The sequence below is a fragment of the Lithobates pipiens genome, unplaced genomic scaffold (assembly GCF_037356315.1).
Source record: "Lithobates pipiens isolate NorthernLeopardFrog02 unplaced genomic scaffold, aLitPip1_a1.2 Scaffold_24, whole genome shotgun sequence".
Lineage (NCBI taxonomy): Eukaryota > Metazoa > Chordata > Amphibia > Anura > Ranidae > Lithobates > Lithobates pipiens.
This window is the reverse complement of record NW_027507786.1, coordinates 5,581,020-5,605,021: the sequence shown is the minus strand read 5'-3', so window position 1 is coordinate 5,605,021 and position 24,002 is coordinate 5,581,020. Positions and strand designations below refer to the sequence as shown.

Sequence of the window (24,002 nt, the reverse complement as noted above, 5' to 3'; positions counted from 1 at the left end):
CTGATAAGACACTCCGATGTAAGGGGGTGCTAATGGGACACTCCGATGTAAGGGGGTGCTAATGGGACACTCCGATGTAAGGGGGTGCTAATGGGACACTCTGATGTAAGGGAGTGCTAATGGGACACTCTGATGTAAGGGGGCTGGCAATGGGACACTCAAAATGTAAGTGGGCCGGTCTGGATGAAGTCCAGGGCCAAATTTCTGTCCCAGTCCAGCCCTGGGAGAGAACCTCAATACAGAGCCAATCAAAAGAGGGGATGTGCCTCTGTAACCAAGGATAACCAATAACCAGCGGAAACTTAGGTGAGGGAATAATTTGGAATTGGATTATCTCATGGTGAAGAGCCCCTATGGTCGTGGATAGGGATGAATTTCGAGTTCGAGTCGAGCCTGTTCGCCTGTTGTTGTTCGCAGCAAATTCGAAAAGCCACGGAACACCCTGTAAAAGTCTATGGGAGAAATCTAAAGTGCTAATTTTAAAGGCTTATATGCAAGTTATTGTCATAAAAAAGTGTTTGGGGACCTAGGTCCTGCCCCAGGGGACATGTATCAATGCAAAAAAAGTTTTAAAAACTGCATTTTTTTCTGGAGCAGTGATTTTAATAATGCTTAAAGTGAAGTGTTATCCTTCTGTGACAAGGTTCGGACGTTCCCTGGACAGGTACTGTAGGACAGGACTTCAAAAAGTGACCTGCCTGGCCACAATAAAGGCACAATCTCTCCCTCCTCCTGAGGGTTCTCTCATTCGCAGAGAGACGCGTTAAGCCCAAGTGCGTGGGTTCATCTTCACATGACCAACTCAGTCCCAGAAGACATGGGAGGTGAGGGAGGCAAGAGAGGGACTGCAAAGTTTGAGACAAATGTACAGGAGGCTTCCGTAAGCGCTCCTTAAAAAGGTAGTCTTTCTCTGAGTCTGGAGTCAATAAGGATGGCAAATGTGATCAACTTCTCCAGCTCAGTGGGTATATCTCAGGCTGCTATCTCATCCTTGATGGTGTCCGAGAGACCATGAGAAAAAGCAGCCACAAGGCCTCATTGTTCCAAGCAACCTCTGCTGCTAGAGTACGGAATTCAATGGCGTAATCGGCGACAGTTCTAGTACTCTGATGGACATGAGGCACTTGGCAGCAGAAGCGGAGCGTGCGGGAACATCAAATACCCTTTAAAAAGAAGTCACAAACTCGGGGTAACTCAAGACAACAGGTTTTTGTGTCTTCCTTAGAGGGTTTGCTCAGGCCAAGGCTCTCTCAGAAAGCAAAGGTATCACAAAGCCTACTTTGCTTCTGTCCATGGGAAAAGCCTGGGGCAGCATCTCAAAATATATCTCAACCTGGTTGGGAAACCCTCTGCTCTGGACTGGATCACCCCCAAATCGCCGGGGAAGTGAAGCAGAACCAGGCATACCTCTTATAGAGGTAATACGCGAGGCGGGTGTCTGCACAGAGACTGGAGCAGCAGCAGGGAGTGGCCACAGTGGGAGATTCCAGGTGAGCCGTTTGTAACACCATGACAAACCGATCCACGCGGTGATCTTGCTCATTCAATCTGGAAAAAATATTACCAACAAGTGGATTGACTGTATCTTCTGAATTCATGGCCTTCGCCTACTGTCAGAAACCATGAATCAGACTGAGACAGAAGTACAGTTAAATCACACTTGTTTAATAATAAAAAAAGGTAAACAGAGTAAACATAGTCAAAACATAGCCAGAGTGCAGGAACCGAAAGTCAGACAAGCCAAAATGTCAGGGAGCCAGAGATGAGCTTATTAGAACAGCAAGCAGGATCTGGAGCCAGAAGGAATGTCAGCCAAGCAAGTCTTTAACAGGAACACAGGAGAGTGTCTCTAGAGATGTGACCAAGACGAAGGCAGAGATCATCTGGACTGGAAGGCTTAAGTAGGCAGGACTGACGAGCAGGATATAATCAACAGGTCAGGAGACATAGAAGCTGGCAATTAGCTGACAGCTGGGCGGCCAGCTTTGAGAAATAAGAGCTGAGCATAGCCCTGACAGTCATGACTCATTACTCAGAACGGAGGGGGAGAACTGAACGATCAGCAGCGTTTGATCGCTCAGGTCTCAGTGCAGAGACGGTGGGGACAGATGCTGCATTGGATCAATGTATCCCCATAGCTGAGTATTAATGTTTATTGTTTTTTTATAATCCTTCTCCTCTCCTACTTCCCTTTTAAATCAGCTGCTGAAAGTGCTTAAAAACTGAGAGTTTAATATCACTTACATTTTTTCTCTCTCCTTTCTCACCTTAACTATTATTTCCCTGCCATTTTTGTTTGTATTCCATTTTTGTTTGTATTCCATTTTCACCATTACAGCTGAATTACACTGTTACAGACACATTTTATGAGAGATAAAATTGATTCCTTAGATGTGTTGAAATCAGTCACAGCTTGCAAACATTCCAGGGCCTGCTCCTCTCCCCTATGGATTCTTGTAGCCAAAATGGCTAGTATTCTTCTTTGAGGTTAACCACTTGCTGCCCACCGTATAGAAAAATGACGGTGGCAAAGGGGTTTAGTTATCCTGATCAGACGTCATATGACGTGATCAGGATAAAAGACCAGGGGCACGCAGCGTGGCGATCAGAGGTGCTGTGTGTTAGTCTGGTAAACGGCTTTCCTTGATTCACGCTGACAGGGAGAGCCAATCGGCGGCTCTCCCTGTCAAAGGGGGGTCTCTGCTGATAATCAGCACATTGATTATCAGCAATGCCCCATCAAAAGGTGCCCATTAGCTGCCAATCAATGCCCATCACCTGCCAGACTGTCTCCCTCTATAAAGCCTGTCAGTGCCCATGAAAGTACACATCAGTGCCCAAAAAAATGCCAATCAGTACCCCAGTGATGCCTGTCAGTGCCCCATTAATGTGGCAATCAGTGCCACTCAGTAAAGCCTGTCACTAGCTCCTCATCAGTGCTGCCTATCCAGAGCCACCTATCAGTGCCCATAAGTGCCGCCTATCAGAGCCATCAGTGCTGCCTATCAGTGCCCATCAGTTTTTTTTTTTTTTTTTTCAAAATTGTCACTCTTTTTTCGTTAGTAGCACAAAAATTAAAAACTGCAGAGGTGATTAAATACCACCAAAAGAAAGTTCTATTTGTGGGAAGAAAATGATTAAAATTTAGTATGGGTACAGCGTGGCATGACCGCGCAATTGTCAAAGTGTGACAGCGCTGAAAACTAAAAATTGTCCTGGGCAGGAAGGGGGAAAGTGCCGGTATTGAAGTGGTTAAGGGAAGGTGAGGATCTACGTCTACATGAAAGGGATAATTTTAATCGCCACCTACCTGTCAAATCTATCCGAGAAGCTTGCTCTGTCGTTTTCAAATGCTAATGTCTATGTCTGATTACTGAATACTGTGAATACTGTATCTTTAATAACACAGAATTAAACTATATCTACAATTACACCACTTCTACAGATCACATCTCAGCTACTGGCACAATTGGCCTACTCCTATATTTATGTTACATCCATGGTCACGTTCATGTTACACACACACATATGTGATACGCAATTTTTACATCGTTACATTGCTCCAGCTTTATATATATATATATATATATATATATATATATATATATATATATATATATATATATAGCACATATCTGTCCCCATAGAAGCTGCTAATTACTGTAGTAGACATCACTACACCAGCGATTGCTGCTAGCTTTTGGGCCCATGCCAAGTGGCTATCCTGCTGCTTACTGAACACAGGAGGTCATCTGCTTGGCATAGGCACCATTCACAGAACAGTTTGCATTTTCTCATTGAACTCAAAGTGTTCCTTGAGATGAAGTTTGTGACATCAACACCCCAGCTGTCCACCTCGTCTAAACAGAGGATGCTTTACATTCATTAAGAAAAATACAAAGAATTCTCTGAATGGCAGCCATGCTTTATGAGCGATCCCATGTGGTCACTATCAGGGCTGGACTGAGACAGAAATTTGGCCCTGGACTTCATCCAGACCGGCCCATTTACATTTTGAGTGTCCAATCAGCACCTCCTTACATCAGAGTGTCCCATTACCAGCCCCCTTGCATCAGAGTGTCCCATCAGCACCCCCTTACATCAGAGTGTCCCATGAGCAGCCCCCTTACATCAGAGTGTCCCATCAGCAGCCCCCTTACATCAGAGTGTCCCATCAGCAGCCCCCTTACATCAGAGTGTCCCATCAGCAGCCCCCTTACATAAAAGTGTCCCATCAGCAGCCCCCTTACATCAGAGTGTCCCATCAGCAGCCCCCTTACATCAGAGTGTCCCATCAGCACCCCCTTACATCAGAGTGTCCCATCAGCACCCCCTTACATCAGAGTGTCCCATCAGCACCCCCTTACATCAGAGTGTCCCATCAGCAGCCCCCTTACATCAGAGTGTCCCATCAGCAGCCCCCTTACATCAGAGTGTCCCATCAGCAGCCCCCTTACATCAGGGTGTCCCATCAGCAGCCCCCTTACATCAGGGTGTCCCATCAGCAGCCCCCTTATATCAGAGTGTCCCATCAGCACCCCCCTTATATCAGAGTGTGCCATCAACAGTCCCCTTACATCAGTGTCCCATCACCAGCTCCCTTACATAAGAGTGGCCCATCACCAGCCCCCTTACATCAGAGTGGCCCACTTAGCCATCGGCCCACCGGGAAACTCCCGGTAGTTCCGATGGCCAGTACATGCCTGGTCACTATGCAGCAGAGGACCTGCTTGCCACAGGATCTGGAAGACCGCGGAAGTCACTGTAGTAGTGGGGTGAGTGCTACAGTGATTCTCCACTTCCAAAGCATTTCCTTAGGTCTGACCAGTGGCGGCTTGTGCTAAATGGCAAACTAACGCCAGCGGTCCCCCCTCCCCCCTCTGGACAGACGATCGCTGCATGAAAACCACCCAGACAAACGGCAAACAATTGCAGAAAACCCCCTCACCATCGCGGGAGATGAACATCAAACGGCAAGCACCGGACACTCCTGTGCTGCAGCAGAGACTAACCTTTAGGAGGCAGGGGGAATAAAGAGCCAGCCTATTCTCCTCTCCTTTCTCCCCCTGGGCTTAACAGGAATTGTCCTGTTAAGAGACACGATTGGGAGTCCTTAGACTCCCTGGCCAATCGGGTCTCAGGAGCTGCTTCCTGTTTGGCTGGGAGGAGAATCAGGAAGACAGTATTGTCACAAGTGCACTGCTCCCCGAGTCCACCCTTTTTTGAAGCTTATCAGAACCTCTGGTGCTTCTAAAAAAAAAAAAAAAAAAAAAAAAAAAAAAAAACCCCATTGGAATCCATGCGTCCAGCACGCTGCATGTAGATTAAGGGGCCGGACGCATGGATGGGGGGCGTCACCCCTGCATTATGGGCCACCACTGGGTCTGGCACATACATACTTATAATGCTCCATACAGAATCAATGTAATTATGCAATACAATCCTTACCTAGAATTCAGCTTTAAAATTAGTACATAATGACCCCGTTATGGTCACTTTATCCTCCAGAGCTTTAACTGACATTTGCGCGGTCATGCCACGTGGCACCCAAACAAAAATTATGTCCTTTTCTCCCACAAATAGAGCTTTCTTTTGGTGGTATTTGATCACTTCTGCGTTTTTTATTAGGGATGCACCGAATGGGTTTTTTGGTGCCGAAACCGATACCGAAAATGACTGTTTTTAAAAAATATTTTTATACAGGAGATGGTCAGAGACTGGGGACATGGTACAGGAGGTGGTCAGAGACTGGGGACATGGTACAGGAGGTGGTCAGAGACTGGCGACATGGTACAGGAGGTGGTCAGAGACTGGGGACATGGTACAGGAGGTGGTCAGAGACTGGCGACATGGTCAGAGACTGGCGACATGGTACAGGAGTTGGTCAGAGACTGGCGGCATGGTACAGGAGGTGGTCAGAGACTGGCGGCATGGTACAGGAGGTGGTCAGAGACTGGCGGCATGGTACTGGAGGTGGTCAGAGATTGGAGACATGGTACAGGAGAGGGTCAGAGACTGGCGCCATGGTACAGGAGAGGGTCAGACACTGGCGACATGGTACGGGAGGTACTCAGAGACTGGCGACATGATAAAAGAGATAAGTGTGTTGTCCCCTGTGCAGCCAGTGTTGTCCCCTGTGCAGCCAGTGATGCCCCCGTGCAGCCAGTAATGCCCCTTTTGCAAGTGCAGTTACTCCAGAGCTTAATAAATGAAGTAAAGCTTTACTTTGCAAAGAATACCCAATCACATGCAAGAAAAAAAAAAATAATAATAATTTTTGCTTCCACGTGATTGGATGATGGAAGTCAGCAGAGCTTCTGCTCATTTACTAAGCTTTGGAGCAACTGATTTAACAGAGTGCAACTGCACTTTGGAAAGTGCAAAGTCTATTTTCCTTTAGTAATCAACCCCAATATGAGAGGGTCCTCAGCACTGTGGAAGAATATGATATGCTCTGGGCTGAAATTCTTGAATATTCATAAGACTGTTTCTGATAACTGGCGTTGCATGCTTTATTGTGCATTGTGTCTTATACGTTTCTTTTTTTCCTTTTTATAGATTATTTTGCAGCTCACATTCTGGGCCTGCAATGTCTAAAACACGGGGAAGAGGTGACTCTGACTTGTGATATCACTAAATGTGATCCAGAACTTTTACTGATTACTTGGCTGAAAGAGAAACAAGTTATATATAAAGATGAAATGATACAAGACACAAGATATACACATAGAGAAACCAGAGATGTACGACACGATGGTAATGTGCTCAAGTCCTCCAGCTCTTTGACGTTCAGAGCGAAGGTTAAAGAGGATGACGGTGTGAAGTACACCTGCAAGGTCTCCTACCCTGCAATAGGAAAAATGTTAAAGCGCTGCCATGAGACATTCATTACAGGTAAGAAGCGGAGTCAGTAAATATCCATTTATGAAGACCTTTTGTTATTACAAATGGAAATCTTCTATTTGGCTTCTTTGCAACTGATTAGTAACCGAACCTCCACTATTTAGCAAGAATGGGATCTACGTGTAAGACAGTGGCCGCTGGTGCTCAACATTTTTTGGGGGGCGCAAACAAACTGGCAAATTCTGAAAAAAAACCCCCATCAATTGCAGACTCACTGTACCATAAATCAGCCACTGTGCTATCAAACCCAGCCACTGTGCCCATCAATTGCCGCCACTGTGCCCATCAATTGCTCCCACTGTGCCCATCAATTGCCGCCACTGTGCCCATCAATTGCCGCCACTGTGCCCATCAATTGCTCCCACTGTGCCAATCAATTGCCGCCACTGTGTCCATCAATTTCTTCAACTGTGCCCATCAATTGCTCCCACTGTGCCCATCAATTGCCCCCACTGTGCCCATCAATTGCCGCCACTGTGCCCATCAATTGCCCCCACTGTGCCCATCAATTGCTCCCACTGTGCCCATCAATTGCTCCCACTGTGCCCATCAATTGCCCCCACTGTGCCCATCAATTGCCGCCACTGTGCCCATCAATTGCCCCCACTGTGCCCATCAATTGCCGCCACTGTGCCCATCAATTGTCGCCACTGTGCCCATCAATTGTCGCCACTGTGCCCATCAATTGCTCCCACTGTGCCCATAAATTGCTCCCACTGTGCCCATCAATTGCCACCACTGTGTCCATCAATTTCTTCAACTGTGCCCCAAATGCTGCCAGTGTGCCCCCCACCAGCCCGCCATCTGCACTTAACTGTCTCGGTGGAACAGCTCCTCGATGTCTTCTCCCGTCCTCTCTTCCTGTCCTCTGCTATGATTGGACGCCTGGCGGTTTAGTGTTAGAAAAGTGAATCACTTTTCACTTTCCTAACACAGCTGAGTGACCTGCGAGCGCCCAGCATGGCGCTCACAGGTCACCTTTTTTGACACCTATTGGAGCCTATGGCTCTAACCAGGTTCTTCAAAACCACCCCCCGTCGCTGTAATTCAGGCACCCTGCGAAAAAGGGGCCGTGTGCCTAAATAGGGGGTGGTAGCGGCGGCAATAGATAGATTCATGCAATGCATGAATCTATCTATTGGTGCTAGAGGGGGATGGCAGGAGAAAGGGGGCAGCGCCCGTGCACCTGTAATGCACGGGCCGCCACTGGTGTAAGAACTTCTATCTTCACACAAGAGGGATCTTCAAAAAAGGGATCCTTGGTACATTGTACCTTGTCCTGTCCTTAGATTTTTTTATTTTTTTAAGTGTATCCTAGGTCAAACCGTTTTAAATTAGTTTTTGATAAGGTATAGGAGGGTTGGAATCTCTGTTTTCCTTTTTTTTTTTGATGGTTCAACTGGGGAAATTCACTCACTTTATTTGTCCTGGTTATCATTGTCTCTGTTGAGGTGATGGGAAATACAACATTTTAAAATGGTCATCAAGACAGAAGTAGAGAGGGTGATTTCCTAACACTTCCTGTTGTGTTTACAGGAAATCTTTTCAATGAATTGGCACCGCGCAGAGTGATTAGGGTGTTCCCAGGCACATCTAGCACACCCCCTGCGCACACCTATGGTTTTTGCTTTGGATATATTTTACAATTATATGAGTACTTGTGGAACAGAAGGGAGTAAATACAATGCCCGAAGTTGTATTATTTCTCCAAAGCCAACAGTCCCTGGATGGATGCTAACAAAGCAGGGGTTCCTATGTTTTCTCTGCACCATGTATGAGACTGTAGAAAAAGACCATTGAATGTTCAAGTTCAGCTCCAGTATCCTCAGCTCTGTTGTCCCTCAGAAAACAGCATGGGGTAGGTCTTCAATAGATCAGCAGCTCCCTTTCCAGCTCAGAGGATATAGCCCTCAAGGTCTAGGCTTACTCCCATGATCCCACCACTCAAGACCCTTCTTATTATCTTTTTTTTTTTTTCAATTAACGTTTTTTTATTAGAATATACAACAACAAAATCAGAAACATTACATGCCGAGGGCACAGCGGCAGGGTGAGCATACAAAATAGAACTGTCAAATGTGGAAATCACTGTGCCCAGATAAAGAGAAAGAATCAGCCATCACTGGCACATTAGGCCCTACCGAAGCAATCGGCAGGGAACACCGAGTACCACCTTGTAGCTCACGGTGTTAGTAACAAAAAGAAGTAACAAGAAAAGAAGAAGAAAAGAATGGGGAAGTAGAAGAGAGAGAAGAAAAGGGAGGGGGAGGAGGAGAAGGGAGGGGAAGAGAACAGAAGGGTAGGTAGGTTAGCATCTCGGCCTCCAGGGCAGCTCACCTTGTGTCCTCCCAAAGATGCCAGCGCTCCCAGACCACACCGTGCTCGTCCAGCTTGTCCCTCACCCTAGCCGTCAACTTTACCATCAGTTCAACATCCTTAATTCTGGCGTACAGGTCCTCTTGGGATGGGGGTGTATTTTTTTTCCAATTTAGCGCTATCAGACAGCGGGCAGCTATGAGATGTGCCGGGGTAACTTCCTGGATGGCTTGCCCATCTTCGGGTGTGATAAGCCAAGCAGGAAAAATTGTGGCAGGGTATAGGTGCGTCAAAGAGGCGGGTCAATAAGTGTCGGACCGAAGTCCAGTAGGAAGCTATTAGGGGGCACGTCCAGTAGATATGGAAGAGAGAGCCCCTGTCGCGCTGGCATCGCCAACACCGGTCGGAGGTGGAGGGGTATACTTTATGGAGGAGGTCCGGGGTCTGATACCAAAAATAGAGGATCTTATAAGAGTTTTCTTTATAGAGAGTGCACATCGAGCTTTTGGCTGCCTGCCTCCAGACTGTCTGCCACTCCTACACCGGAAGTACCTCCCCCAGCTCTCTCTGGTGAGTGAGGCTGGCTGGGATCTCAGGATTGTAGAGAAATTAGTTCATGACCGAACATTTAGATTGCAGTAGCCCGGAGCTAGACAACCTGCGCCAGAGCTGCCGAAGGTGGGACATCAGACCCAACAATCGGTCGGGAGGCACCGTCATGTGCATGTTCCATAAAAGGCTGTTGGGGTGAATTGGGGCCAACCATATTTTCTCAATTCGCGACCATTTATTGTAGGACCACTGTGGGAACCACGTAAGGATCCCCCGTAATTGGGGATGCCTGATAGTATTTCACTAGATTCGGGAATGCCAAGCCCCCATCAGCCCGGGACGCGGTCATAGTGGAGCTTGGTATTCTATGTTTTTGATGGTTCCAGACGTAGCTCAATGTGTCCCCTTGAAGTTTCCGTAAGTGGGCATAGGGAACGGGGATGGGTAGAGTTTGAAAGAGATAGAGGAGCTTCGGCAAGATAACCATCTTAATAGATGCGATCCTGCCCAGAAGAGAGATCCGGTGGGGCCTCTGTTTTTGGAGAAGGGCTCTTATCGAACTGTACAGGGGTGGGAAGTTGGCGTGGTATAAAGTACTATAGGAGGGAATAATATAGACCCCCAAGTATTTAATGGAGGCGGCTTCCCATCTGTAAGGGAAGGTGGACTGCAGGGGATCAACCTCCGCTGCCAGAATATTCAGGGGGAAGGCTGCGAATTTTGTTGCATTTATCTTGTACCCTGATAGTGCTCCATATGCAGCCAACTCTGTGTGAAGGTTGGGCAGGGAGATCCTAGGGTGGGTCAATGTCAGAATGACATCGTCCGCAAACAGGGACACATTAAATTCCTTGCCTCTCACCGACACCCCCCTAATATCCGGGTTGCCCCTAATGTCCGTCGCCAGCGGCTCCACACACAGTGCAAAAAGCAAAGGAGAGAGGGGACATCCCTGGCGGGTACCATTAGTCACCCGGAATACAGGTGAAGTAGCAAATGGGGTTTTAACTTGAGATGTAGGAGCAGTATAGAGATTAATTACTGCCTGCAGGAAGGGTCCCGTGAAGCCCAGGTGCCGCAGTGTGGCTATCATAAAGGGCCAGCTCAGGCGATCGAACGCCTTCTCGGCATTGAGACTCAGGAGTACCGATTCCATGCCTTCCCTATTGGCTACATCAATTAAGTCAATGACTTTCCGAGTATTGTCCCCCGCCTGACGCAAGGGGACAAAACCTACCTGGTCCTTATGAATTAAAGCGAGTGCATTCAATCTATTCGAGAGGATTTTAGTGAATATTTTCAAGTCAGAGTCAAGCAGGGCGATGGGTCTGTAGCTGGCGCATAGCGCCGGGTCTTTGTCCGGCTTCGGGATCAGGGATATAAAGGATCTCTGCATGTCGGTAGGGACCGGAGTTTGGTGGAGAAAGGCGTTGTATAGTTTAGTCATGTGGGGGCTAAGTAGGGGAAGGAAGGCCTTGTAATATTCATACGGTAGTCCGTCCGGACCGGGGGACTTATGGGCGGGCAGGCCTTTCACCGTCTCCTCCAGTTCCTCCTCCATAATAGAGGCATTAAGACCTAGTAAGTCTTCCGTCCGCAGTCGGGGCAGTTTCACGCGCTCTAGGTAATGAGTAATACGGTCCGTCAGGTCAAGCGACGGGGGATTGTGCGGTATCTCGGCTTTAGTATAGAGATCCGTGTAATAGTCAGAGAAGGCATTTACAATTTCCTGGGGATGGGTCAAAAGAACACCTCGCCTGTCCTTAATCTGGTGGGGCGCAGACATATGCGTTCGTTCCGCCAGTTTACGGGCCAGGAGTGACTGTGCCTTGTTGCCCTTGTCGTAGTACACCTGTTTTAGGCAGACCAGGGCTTTTTCTACCTGGCCCATGGCTAAGTCCCGAAGGGTTGCCCTTATACGAATGATCCGTCGGAGGAGTGGATTAGAAGGGGAGTCTTGGAGTTTCGCCTCCAAGGACTTTAGTTTTGTGGTAGCCATCTGTTCGGCTGCCCTGGCATCCATCTTCATAGCCGAAGAAAGGGCAATACAGCGGCCCCGGAGGACCGCCTTATGGACCGACCATAAGGTCTGGAGCGAGACGTCAGGGGTGTCATTTTCCCTAAAGTAGTGTTCCAGTGTGGATTCTAGTTCGGTTTTAGAATATAAGAGTACCAAGGTTCAGCGAGAGAGCGACGGGGGCATGATCCGACCATGAGATGGGGAGAATCTGCGCCGAATCGACAATACGTAGTGCGTTGTTGTTTACAAAAAAGTAATCGATATGGGAGTGGGTTTGATGGGGGACAGAGTAGAAGGTATAGCAGCGGTCGGTCGGATGAAGGGCCCTCCAAGCGTCAAAAAGACTGTGTCTCCTAGTCAGCTGGCAGAATAGTTTGTAGTCCCTAAGGACCCGTGCCTGTGGGGTTTGAGGGGTCACTGCCAGACGGTCATGGACAGCAGAGTGGGATAGATTAAAGTCTCCTACTAGCACAAGAAGGTCTGAGGGCGTGCGGGATAGCCGGGTAAGAACCTTAGCCAGAAAGCTATGTTGGTGCGTGCTTGGAGCGTACAGGGCGCATAGGGTAATGGCCTGTGCTTGCCAGGTGCCTCGAAGAATGATGAAGTATCCAAGTGGGTCAAGATATACGCTGGAGCACGTAAAGGGGGCCCCTTTTTTAAAAAGGATAGCGACCCCCGCTCTCTTTCGCGGGTTAAAAGACTGGTAGGCCTGTGGGTAGTAACTGGATGCGAATCCAAAAGATTCCCCCTTGTTAAAATGTGTTTCCTGAACCATAATGATATCTGCCCGTGACTGCCGGAATTACCGGAGCGCCAGACGTCTTCTTTTGTTTGAGTTAAGCCCGTGGACATTTAGTGATAGTACCTTACCCAATGTCATATAGGGAGTAGATAGGAAGCATACTTAGCTGAGGCCAATAGTAGCAAAGCGCGATCCGGGAGCGTGGCATCCAGGGGAAGAAGTCAGGCGGCGTGCCAGATAAGGAGGACCATAGAGCAGGAGGGGGTAGAAGCCTAGGGTAAAGAAAAAGAGTTAGAATACATACACAATTAAATAATAACAGTCATTTACAGTCTGGCCTACAGGGACCGAGATGTCCCAGGGCCAAGTTCCAGTTGGGCTCCCCGGCTGGGCTCCCCGGGTTCCCTCCCAAAAAGTAAGGGGGGTAAAAAATCCGGGGAGGTAGGTCCCAGATAGGGAGGCCTGGAAAAACAGGAGTCCAAAAAGGAATGCAAAAACAGTTGACAAAAACCCCAAAAAAAAAAAACCCCAAAGGGAAACAAAAAAAAAAAAAAAAGGGGGGGGGGAGGCAGGGAACTATCAGGTGGCCAACCATGGGGGGGGGGGTGGCTAACTCCAAAACCGGCCTGTCCAAAAGGAATCCAGGGCCAGCCCAGTTCGTGTAGCAGGGGTAGGTAGGCTATAGGCCAACGGGGGGCACAAGAGAAAAAACAAGACCAAAAAAAGAAAAAAGGAACGTAGTGGTGTTCGTGGGAGCTCAGGAGGGCAGGTTCGTTGTGATCGATGTCGGGTTGGGAGGGTAAAAAAAAAAAAAGCAGTGTTCTGCGTGGCTCCTCCAGAGAGCTCATCCCATTCTGTGTTTGGGGGGGGGGTCTGCGCGGGTGCTCAGGACCCCTGGAGCGTTTAGTGGAGGGGACCTTCTACCAGACCACCGGCGGTGGAGGTGGCGTGGCCAGCAGGTCCCAGGCAGGCAAGTTGGGGGCGGGGATCTCCAAAGCATCACAGAAGGAGTCCAGATCTTCCGGATAACGTAGAATGGCCAACTTCCCCTGGTGTTTAGCGGTCAAGCTGAAGGGGTAGCCCCATCTGTAGGCAATGCTCTTGTCTTGGAGTGTGCACAGAAGAGGCTGCAGTAATCTGCGCTTTTGGAGCGTGATCCAGGATAGATCTGGGTATATCTGCAGTGGGGAGTTATCAAAGGTAAGGTTACGGTTGGAACGTGCTTTCCGCATGATGATATCTTCTTTCAGGGTAAAAGAGTGGACCCGACAGATAATGTCCCGAGGTTGCGATGAGGAGCCTTTAGGGCGGAGGGCTCGGTGGGCTCTGTCCATTTCAATAGGTTTGTCTGCGGACTCTCTCAGCATTTCATTAAACAACTCTTGTAGCGTAGAATGAAGGTCTTCAGAACCTTACAATTCTGGGAGGCCACGGACGCGGATGTTGTTTCTGCGCCCCCTATTGTCCAAGTCCTCCACTTGGCGCTGCAGTTCCCGGAGCATAAGGCGGTGGTCTGATCCCTGCATTTGGGTCTGGTGGACTGTCAGCTTTGTGTCTTGTAATTCTTCCACCATTTCCATCCGGTCTGTCAAGTGCTTGAGGCCGGCATGTAAAGATCGCTTGTAAATAAGCTTGCCAATAAGAGTCCAGTCCCGTGTTCTGACCCGGGTCGCAGGAGCAGGGGGAAGAGGCATCTGGGGGACCACAGCATGGGGACCTCGGTGCTGGAGGCGGGGTGGAGAGGGTCGGGGGTCCCACGGCTCAGACCAGGCCTCTCGTGAGGAGACATCACCGATGACTCCGGAGGGTCTCTTCCTCGGGTTGAAGGGGGAGCTTGTGCCATCCGTGCTCAAGACCCTTCTTAACGGTGCAAACAAGGGATTGACTTTAAGGTAACCAATATTACAGTTCTGACACAGTGCTATAGATAAATCAATAGTTACTGGCAGGTCATATGACAAAGGAAACTCCAGAGCAACGGCGAAATTGAAAAAAGCATAAACTGGAAACTCGCACAGATTTAATCACACTCCAGGAAACACATCTCCACAGTTCACAAATAGTGAAAAGTTTATTGATAGGTTATCACAGTAAGCCCTTATACACACGGTCGGAGATTCCGTCGGAATGTGTCCTATCGGAGCGTTTTGTCGGATATTCAGACTGTGTGTGGTATGCATCTGACTGTTTCCTTCGGAATATCCGACGGACCAAATTTTCCAACTTGCTGGAAATATTTTCTGACAAACTGGTCCGATCGGAAATACTCTGATCATGTGTAGCCTACTCCGACGGACAAAGTGCCACGCATGCTCAGATCATATTCCTAGACCAAAGCTATTGGCTACTAGCTTGAACGTGGTCCCGTCGTAACAAAATAACGTCATCACGTTCTGAACGATCGGATTTTCAGACAACTTTGTCCGACCATGTGTAGGCAACAGTTTCAGGCAAAATCCGTCTGACAAAATCCAACGGATTTGGTTGTCAGAATGTTCGCCCGTGTGTACAAGGGCTTAGAGTGTAGTTCTGAGCAGAACCAATTATTATTACTACAGGTATGGTATAAGAATAGTTACAGCTTACCTGTGGGATCCCTGTGTAAGCTGGAAATCACTGCAGTCGGCACCACTACTCTGGTGATCAGGAGGAGGAGATTGATCGCTTGACACAGGCACTATTCATAGAATGCTTTGCATGTTCTCAGTAAATGCAAAACATTCTCTGATTGAAGGAGAAGACAAGGGTGACACGACTGCTCACCTCGCCACCTTAGTCAATTGGAGAACACTTTGCATCAATCGAGCATGGCACATGTGCTGAGCGAACCGCCTCCTGTGTTCACACTTCAGTAGGACAGCCGCTTAGCACAGGACCCAGACGCTAGTGGAGATCACTGTAGATGTGTGTCTACTACGGTGATTTCCAGCTACTATAGGGATCCAAAAGATATGGTATATGCATTGTTACATTAATCCAAGCTGGACTAATGTAACTATGTAAAAATATGTATACTTGGAACTTTTCTTTAATGCCATTCTGTAATCTATATGCTGCAACTTTCCTCACACTAGTAGGCGATGTGTAAAAACAGCAAAGCACAGAGTACCTACTAAAAACCCTTCCAAATGTTCTGTTTTATATTTTCAGCTCAGCCTGTTGTGGAACAGATCACCTCTGAAAATGTTGGTCAACAGATGAAGCTTTCCTGCAGAGTCCACTCCTTCCACCCAAAGACTATAGAGATTAAATGGTTCAAGGAGGAAGATGAGTTACCTACAACGGACTCTGAATTCGATGTTGATGACGACAGTTTGTACAGCACTTCGTCCATTCTGATGTATGTTCCAGAGATGGAGGACAATGGAAAAACATTAAGGTGTCAAGTTGACCACCAGAGTCTCACAAATCCAGAAATTCGTGAATGGAAATTGGAAGACCAGAGTAAGTAGAGCAGGACAGGAGTGGCATGGGAAGGGGGTGAGAGGGCAAATTTCATGTTATTGGGACTTTAATGTTGCCACTCCGTTCAGCTGTAGGGTCCCTTGGAAATAGCCAGAAATTCTAGCTATGGGGGAACATATGACTTCCTTCCTCTACTCTCAATACAGTCCTCTGGCTTGAGCAGTCAATCACCATGTCCAAACGTTGTTAGAAAGTGGCGGGGAAAAGGTTATCATTAAACTTCTGTAATTATCATGTATTTGGTTAGAGGTGAGAAATGATGAGAGGGCTTCCCTTACATTGCTGGTCTAAAAGTACCTGAAATGGAGGATACGGGGTAAAAGGACACAGAGTGGTACAAGTGTTGAATGTCCCATCTGCAGATGATGAATTCTGATAGAAGCTCTGGTGTAGCTTGATTGTGAGATGCTCAGAATGATTAGGATGTCACTGAAGAGCAGAGTGGTCACCACAGAGGTACAGACTGGCACAGCAGCTGGCGGGAACATACAGAAAGCTGAAAGCAAAGTCTGAAACAAAAGGTTGGCAACTGTCAAGGCAAGTAGGATAGCAAGTAGTCATGGCCCGAAGACTGGCTGAGGTGACAGCAGGGAATCAGCAGAGACAAGCCAAAGTCAGGAACTAGCTGGGTCAGCAACGGAAAGGCAAGGTAAAAGTAGGTCCAAGTGCAGACCTTTGCCTGCATGTTGAAGCATACACATGAGTGTGCCATCTGCTGATGCTGCCATGACAGTAAGCTTGGTAAAGGAGTGACAGGAAACTTACACAGAAATTGGAGTTAGGTCTCCAAAAAGGGAATTCTACGAAAGTGACTATCTGTATGTGGTGGGCTGACCTATAACGAAAGCTTTTCATTTTGCTCCTAATGATACTTGTTATGTCAGCTAAGACATAGTTATCAAATGTAGGCTTGGAACTTTGATGTACATAAGGCAGTGTGCATCTGTTTAATACTGTAGTTTACAGATACAATTACAGTAATAAAATAATTAACTAAAAAATATCTTTTTTTGTGTGTAAACAGTATACTAAATAAATGCCTTCTATGTCCTTTAAAAAACAAATACAATTATTTAGGAACAAAAGGTTAATCTCTTTAGATTTCACAGACAGGCCACACACAAGTGGATGGGGTGGCTTCTCGACACTCTCCTGCTTTCATTGAAAAATCAAAGGAGAGGGATACTTTACCAGCCCAGGTACCACTAGCGAACTTCAGGCCTCCTTATGCGACAATGTCCAGAAGGAATACTAAGCCCTTGTACACACGGTCGGAGATTCCGACGGAATGTGTCCTATCGGACCGTTTTGTCGGATATTCCGACTGTGTGTGGTCTCCATCGGACTGTTTTGTGTTTGATGACGGATCTACCCACAAATTATTATTGCTCAATTCTGCGAGTGATTCTAATTTATTATTGCTGTTTTCTAACTGGTCTAAAACCTCTTTTGATGTAAAGGGACAGTTTTGGTTGCTATGGACAATCTCCAGTTTCCAGGCAGAAAGAACAGTTTTTATAATATAAAACTGCATGCAGAGCACTGGAGAAACCACTAGGGACAAAGGGGATGTGAAATAATTACATACAGCAATGTAATCTGTAAGATTACATTATATTGTATGTAATGTGTGCGTTTTACTTTTTTATATTTGGCGCCGTTCTCCATCAGTGTGCGTCACAATGCTCGCAGGGAACGGAGCTCGATGATGTGATACATCGAGCGGAGGACGAGCCGCTCACAGTGGGGGGAGACATCACTGGATCCAGGGGACAAGGTAAGTAAACTCATCCTGGATCCAGTAATGCGATCCCACGATCTAGCTCGGGGTTACCGCTAATGGTACTGAATTTTCACCCCGAGCCAGACTCGGGAATACCACCAGGGGGGTGGGGTGGGAGTCAAGGGTGTCCAGACTCTTACACAGAAAGAGAGGGGGATGGGAATCACCATTCACAGACTGAGTATACAAATAATTTCTCAAACATAGATACCCATTACATAGAAATTTCTTCATGAAAATACAATCAGTTATATCAATCAAAAATAATCTGACAAATTCTTGAAATTGAGAACTCAGTTCAAATGTCACCATCTGTAGATAATTAGCTCAGAAAACTCACATTCACACTATTTTTTACAGGGGAACTCTTCAGAGATATATTTTTTAAAACCAAATTCAATTTTGAATATTAAGAATATAACATTCCTCTCTGAAATATGAATAAATAACCATATTTCATATCTAATCATCCATACGTCATTTATGTCACAAATACTCTGTCTTTGATCTAATATTTCCAGATGTATTTTAATTTGTAACTGAGTTTGCAACTCCAAAACCCATTCTTCTTTTAAGCTGATTTAATTTCTAATTCGATAATATAATTTCATTTTCAAAATTCATTCTAAACATTAAACATAACTGGAATATAATGAATAACATAATAAAAGAATAACTATAGGATGTGATAAAATATTTCCTGCTGCTGAAGTTATTGAAGTGTTTCCCCAAATTGATACACTATTAGCCCTTGTACACACGTCAGATAATCCGACTGTGTGTGGTATGCATTGGACTGATTCCGTCCGAATCTCCGTCCGACCCAATTTTCCAACATGTTGGAAATATTTCCCGACCAACTGAGCCGGACGGACCTAATCCGATCATGTGTAGAGCATTTTCATCGGACCAAGTGCCACTCCTGCTCAGATCAAATTCCTACACCAAAGCTATTGGCTACTAGCCTGAATGTAGTCCCATCGTAACGAAATTACGTCATCACGTTCTGAAAGATCGGATTTTTCGCCAACTTGGCCCGACCGTGTGTATGCAACAGTTTCGGACACAATCCGTCGGACTAAATCCGACGGGCAAAATCCAATGGATTTGGTTGCCAAAATCTCCGACCGTGTGTACGTGGGCTTAGACCCCTTTTACACCAGGGCATTTTGCAGGCGCTATAGCGTTAGAAATAGCGCCTGCAATCCGCCCTAAAGAAGCTGCTCCATTGTCCTCAGGCTTTCACACTACAGCGATGCGCTGGCAGGAGGTCCTGCCAGCAGCTTCTTTGGATCGGTGAAGGAGCGGTGTGTTTACCGCTCCTCCACCGCTGCTCCCCATCGAAATCGGGCAGCGCTGTAATACCGCTGGCAAAACGCCGCTAGCGGGGGTAAAATCGCCCGCTATCGGGCAAAATGTGCCGCAAATCCGGCGGTAAAACGCCGCTACAAATAGTGGCGTTTTACCGCCGACGCAATGGGCGGTGTGGTGTGAAAGGGGTCTTACTGAATTTTTTCCACCAATTATTTCCTGAAAATTCTGACCATTGATGAGATATCTCTTGTAAATGACCTTGTTCATGTTTAAATAATAATTCTGCATTCTAAAGTTCCTTAGCTAAAGCTATCAATAAGCCTTCATCCTTTTGAATTACATTTGCCAATTTTTCCCACGTAAATTCATCGATCTGAGATATATTGTATTGTGTAGGAACCCTTTTATCTACAAGAGAATAATTAATTCAGAAATAGGGGGTCATTTACTATAGCGCAGCAGCGCTAATGCGTGCATTAGCGCAAATTAGTGGCAATTAGCGATAACTGCCGCAAATTCACGCTAAAACGGTATTCACTATAGCGCTGGTGGGAAAATACTGCCAAAATCGAATTTACTATAGTTCCCTAAATCCAAATAGCGCTCAAACCCTTACTCTGCTAAAACCTGGAGAATTGCACATAGAAATAATGTTTAGAGGGAATACCGTAAATACCGAAATGAGAGCTAATTAGAGAGCATTTTTTTGGAAGTGAAAATCTGCTCTATTATAGTCCAATGCAAGTTTTAGCCATTGATTCTAATGGGACAATTGTAACTTTCACAATAAAAAAAAACCTTTTAATCTTGAGATGAAATGTATCTTTCTCTGACATAATATTTCCTTTGCAACATTGTTGCTACTACATAAAATATTTTGTTTTTAAGGATATTAGAATGTGGAATGTTTTGATAAAATATATTTTTCTCTGTCACTTTCATTTGTTACTCTCCATCTCACAACAATCTTTACCCAAAACTCACACAGGTATCTTTACAATCCGCAAACAATACCATTGCTGATACAAATTTAACCACTTCAATACCGGGCACTTAAACACCTTCCTGCCCAGACCAATTTTGAGCTTTCAGCGCTGTCGCACTTTGAATGACAATTGCGCGGTCATGCTACGCTGTACCCAAATGAAATTTTTATCATTTTTTTCCCACAAATAGAGCTTTCTTTTGGTGGTATTTGATCACCTCTACGGTTTTTATTTTTTGTGCTACAAATAAAAAAATACCGAAAATTTAGAAAAAAAATATGTTTTTTTTTTGTTTCAGTTTCAAAACTTTGTAAATAAGTACGTTTTCTCCTTCACTGATGGGCACTGATGGGGCTACACTGATGGGCACTGATAAGGCGGCACCGATGGGCACCAATGATGTGGCACCAATGAAGTGGCACTGATGAGGTGGCATTGATGGACACTGATATGTGGCACTGATGGGCACTGATAGGCGGCACTGATGGGTGGCACTGATGTGCGACACGGATGGGCACTGATAGGTGGCACAAATTGTCACTGATAGCTGGCACGGATTGGCATGGATGGGCGGCACAGATGGGCATGGATAGACTTCACAGATGGGCATGGGTGGGCACTGATAGGTGGCACAGACGTTCACTGATAGGCGGCACAGGTGGGCACTGATAGGCGGCACAGGTGGGCACTGATAGGCGGCACATATGCCACAAATGCCACTCATAGGCGGCATTGTATTATGTTAGACTGTACTAATGGATGCCAATCAGTGCCAAACAATAATGCATGCCAATCAGTGATGCCCATTGTGGGCACTGATTGACATCCATTATGGGCACTGATTGGCATCCATTGTGGCACTGACTGGCATACCTGGTGGTCTAAGGAGGATTACCTTTTGCTGGGCATCCCTGGTGGTGTGGTGGCGTCCCTGGTGGTCCAGTGTGGGCATCCTCGGGGGGGCTGTGCTGATAATCGATCAGCACAGACCCCCCTGTCAGAGGAGCAGCCGACCGGCTCTCCTCTACTCGCGTCTGACAGACGCGAGTGAGGAAAAGCCGATCACCGGCTCTTCCTATTTACACTGTGATCAGCCGTGATTGGACACGGCTGATCATGTGGTAAAGAGTCTCCGTCGGAGACTCTTTACCGAGATCGTAGTTATCGGGTGTCAGACTGACACCCCGCAACAACGATCGCCGTGATGCGCGCCCCCGGGGGCTCATAATCCTGATCACGTCATATGATGTCCGGTCAGGATTATGCAACCACTTTGCCACCGTCAATTGCCTATAGGGCGGGCGGCAAGTGGTTGAAATGAGTCACAATTTTTTGTGCTTTTTATTATTTCAAGATATTCATAAATTGAGCCCAAAAAATGTGATATGTGTACCAACATCAGAAATCAGAATGTAATTCCCAAAAATGTGAGGGTAATATTCTACTCTCACCCACAAAAAAACACCAAATATCACAGAATAAATCAAGAAGAATAACTCCTGAGTAATGTAATTCCATCACCTGTCCAAAGAAATGCAGTATTTATGTGTTTTTATGAGTATTTATGTGTATTTTATGAGTATTTATGTGTTTTTATGTGTATTTATGTGTATTTATGTGTAGGAGGTTAGAGCTTCTGCTTAGCATATCTGAGTGTCTGGGTTCAAATCCCCAACATTGTGCTTCATGTAGAGCAGTTGTCTTATCTTCCAGGTCCTATTACTATGCCTAAATGTAGTATTTATGTGTAGGAGGGTTCCACCACCATTGTAATTCTTGCCAGACACACTATTTAGCCAAAAGTATTGGGACACCTGCCTTTACACACACACATGAACTTTAAAGAGGAAGTAAACCCCACCAAAAAAAATCATAATTTTCAATTATTTATATTCTACTAAACATCAGCATTCAAACGATCTATATATTTATGCAAAACTAGCGTTATAAATACCTTTTTTCTCATTTTAAAAAATCTGTGCCTTCCAGGTATCGCCCGCGCCATTGCTACGTCTGGTTTTCATCTCCTTTGCGGACGTCATTTCCGCCCTTAGTTTGATTTCCCTCAAGAAATCTCGCGCATGCGCCGTAGCGTCATAACAACCCTAACCAAGCCTCGATCTCGGTTGCCGTTACTAAGGCAACAAAGCATTTCATGTATGAAATGCAGATCAACGCTGTACATCGCGAGACTTCTCCTCTGCCACTCTGAGGAGAATGTCACGTAAGGCAGAGAAGCAGGAAGGACACAGGCGGCAATACAATACATGCCGCGCTCGCAAGTCAATACTGCGCAAGCGCGGCTGACGTCATGGACATCAAAACGGCGGTTTATACGAAAATGACAAGTGCACTTTCTCAGGCAGCGATCAGCTGCCTGAGAAAAGTATTATCTACCTAGCAAAACATGTTTAGGAGGGTTTACAACCACTTTAATGGCAGCCCAGTCTTAGTCCGTAGGGTTAAAATTTGATTTGGCCCATCCTTTGCAGCTAGAACAGCTTCTGGGAAGGCTGTCCACAAGGTTTAGTGTGTCTATGGGAATGTTTGATCATCCTTCCAGAAGCCCATTTGTGAGGTCTGGCTCGCAGTCTCTGCTCTATTTCAGCCAAAGGGTGTTCTATTAGGTTGAGGTCAGGACTCTGTGCAGGCCAGTCAAATTTCTCCACCCCAAACTTGCTCATCCATGTCTTTATGGACCTTGCTTTGTGCACTGGTGCGCAGTCATGTTGGAACAGGAAGGGGCCGTCCCCAAACTGTTCCCACAAAGTTGGGAGCATGAAATTGTCCAAAATGTCTTGGTATGATGATGCCTTAAGAGTTCCCTTCACTGGAACTAAGGGCCAAGCCCAACCCCTGAAAGACAACTGTAAGCCAGGCCTTCTCGTCAAACATCAGTGCCTGACCTCACAAATGTGCTTCTGGAAGAATGGTCAAACATTCCCATAGACACCCTCCTAAACCTTGTGGACGGCCTTCCCAGAAGAGTTGAAGCTGTTATAGCTGCAAAGGGTGGGCCAAATGAATATTGAACCCTACGGACTAAGACTGGGACGCCATTACAGTTTATGTGCGTTTAAAGGCAGGCGTCCCAATACTTAGGCTAATATATTGTATATTGCTTGTGACACTGAGCATGGCTATGGGCTTAGGGCTGGTTCACACCACAGAGATGCAGACACCATGTGTGAGGCTGCCTGCTGGCTTATTGGGTAGCAATACTGTCTAGCAAGCGCTGGAGTTGCTGGTTCAATTCCCCAACATGCTAATGCTTGTATTGAAGTTTATATGTTCTCCCGGTGTGGGTTTCTCACTGTTACAATCTTATAGATCAGGGGTTGCTGGTTCAATTCCCCAACATGCTAATGCTTGTATTGAAGTTTATATGTTCTCCCGGTGTGGGTTTCTCACTACGATCCCAAGACAATGCTGGCTTTTTATTTGGCTCCTGTCAAAAAAGTCTCTAATGTAAGAAAGTTAATTTTGCACTTTAGATTGGAAGCTCATTGCAGCCAGGGACTGATATTAATGGGGGTTATTTACAAAAGGAAAATCCACTTTGCACTACAAAGTGCACTTGAAATTGCACTGAAAGTGCACTTGGAAGTGCAGTCACTGCAGATATGAGGGGAAGCTCTGCTGATTTTATCATCCAATCATGTGCAAGCTAAAATACTGTTTTTTATTTTCCTTGCATGTCCCCCTCAGATCTACAGCAACTGCATTTCCAAGTGCACAATTGCACTTGTAGTTTGCACTTGTAGTGCAAAGTGGATTTGCCTTTCGTAAATAACCCCAATTGTTTTTTTATAACACTAATCATGCCCAGGACTTGGACATTTAACATTTTTGGGTTTACACTGCACAGGTTCATATGCTTAGAAAACTGTTGCTTTGTGGATGCAAATATACTTCGATCTT

At 46.3% G+C, this 24,002-nt stretch overlaps 1 protein-coding gene across 1 annotated transcript in view; it reads left to right on the top strand.

Annotated features, from left to right (window-relative positions):
* Positions 1-23,019, top strand: part of LOC143929635 (uncharacterized) — a 50,125-nt gene extending 27,106 nt beyond the window's left edge. Inside the window, exons 6-7 of the mRNA XM_077453546.1 lie at positions 6,559-6,894; positions 15,684-23,019. Of these exons, the coding sequence (XP_077309672.1) occupies positions 6,559-6,894; positions 15,684-15,985 (638 nt within the window). The 3' untranslated portion in view covers positions 15,986-23,019. The remainder of the gene's footprint in view (positions 1-6,558; positions 6,895-15,683) is intronic.
* The last annotated feature ends 983 nt before the right edge of the window (positions 23,020-24,002 follow it).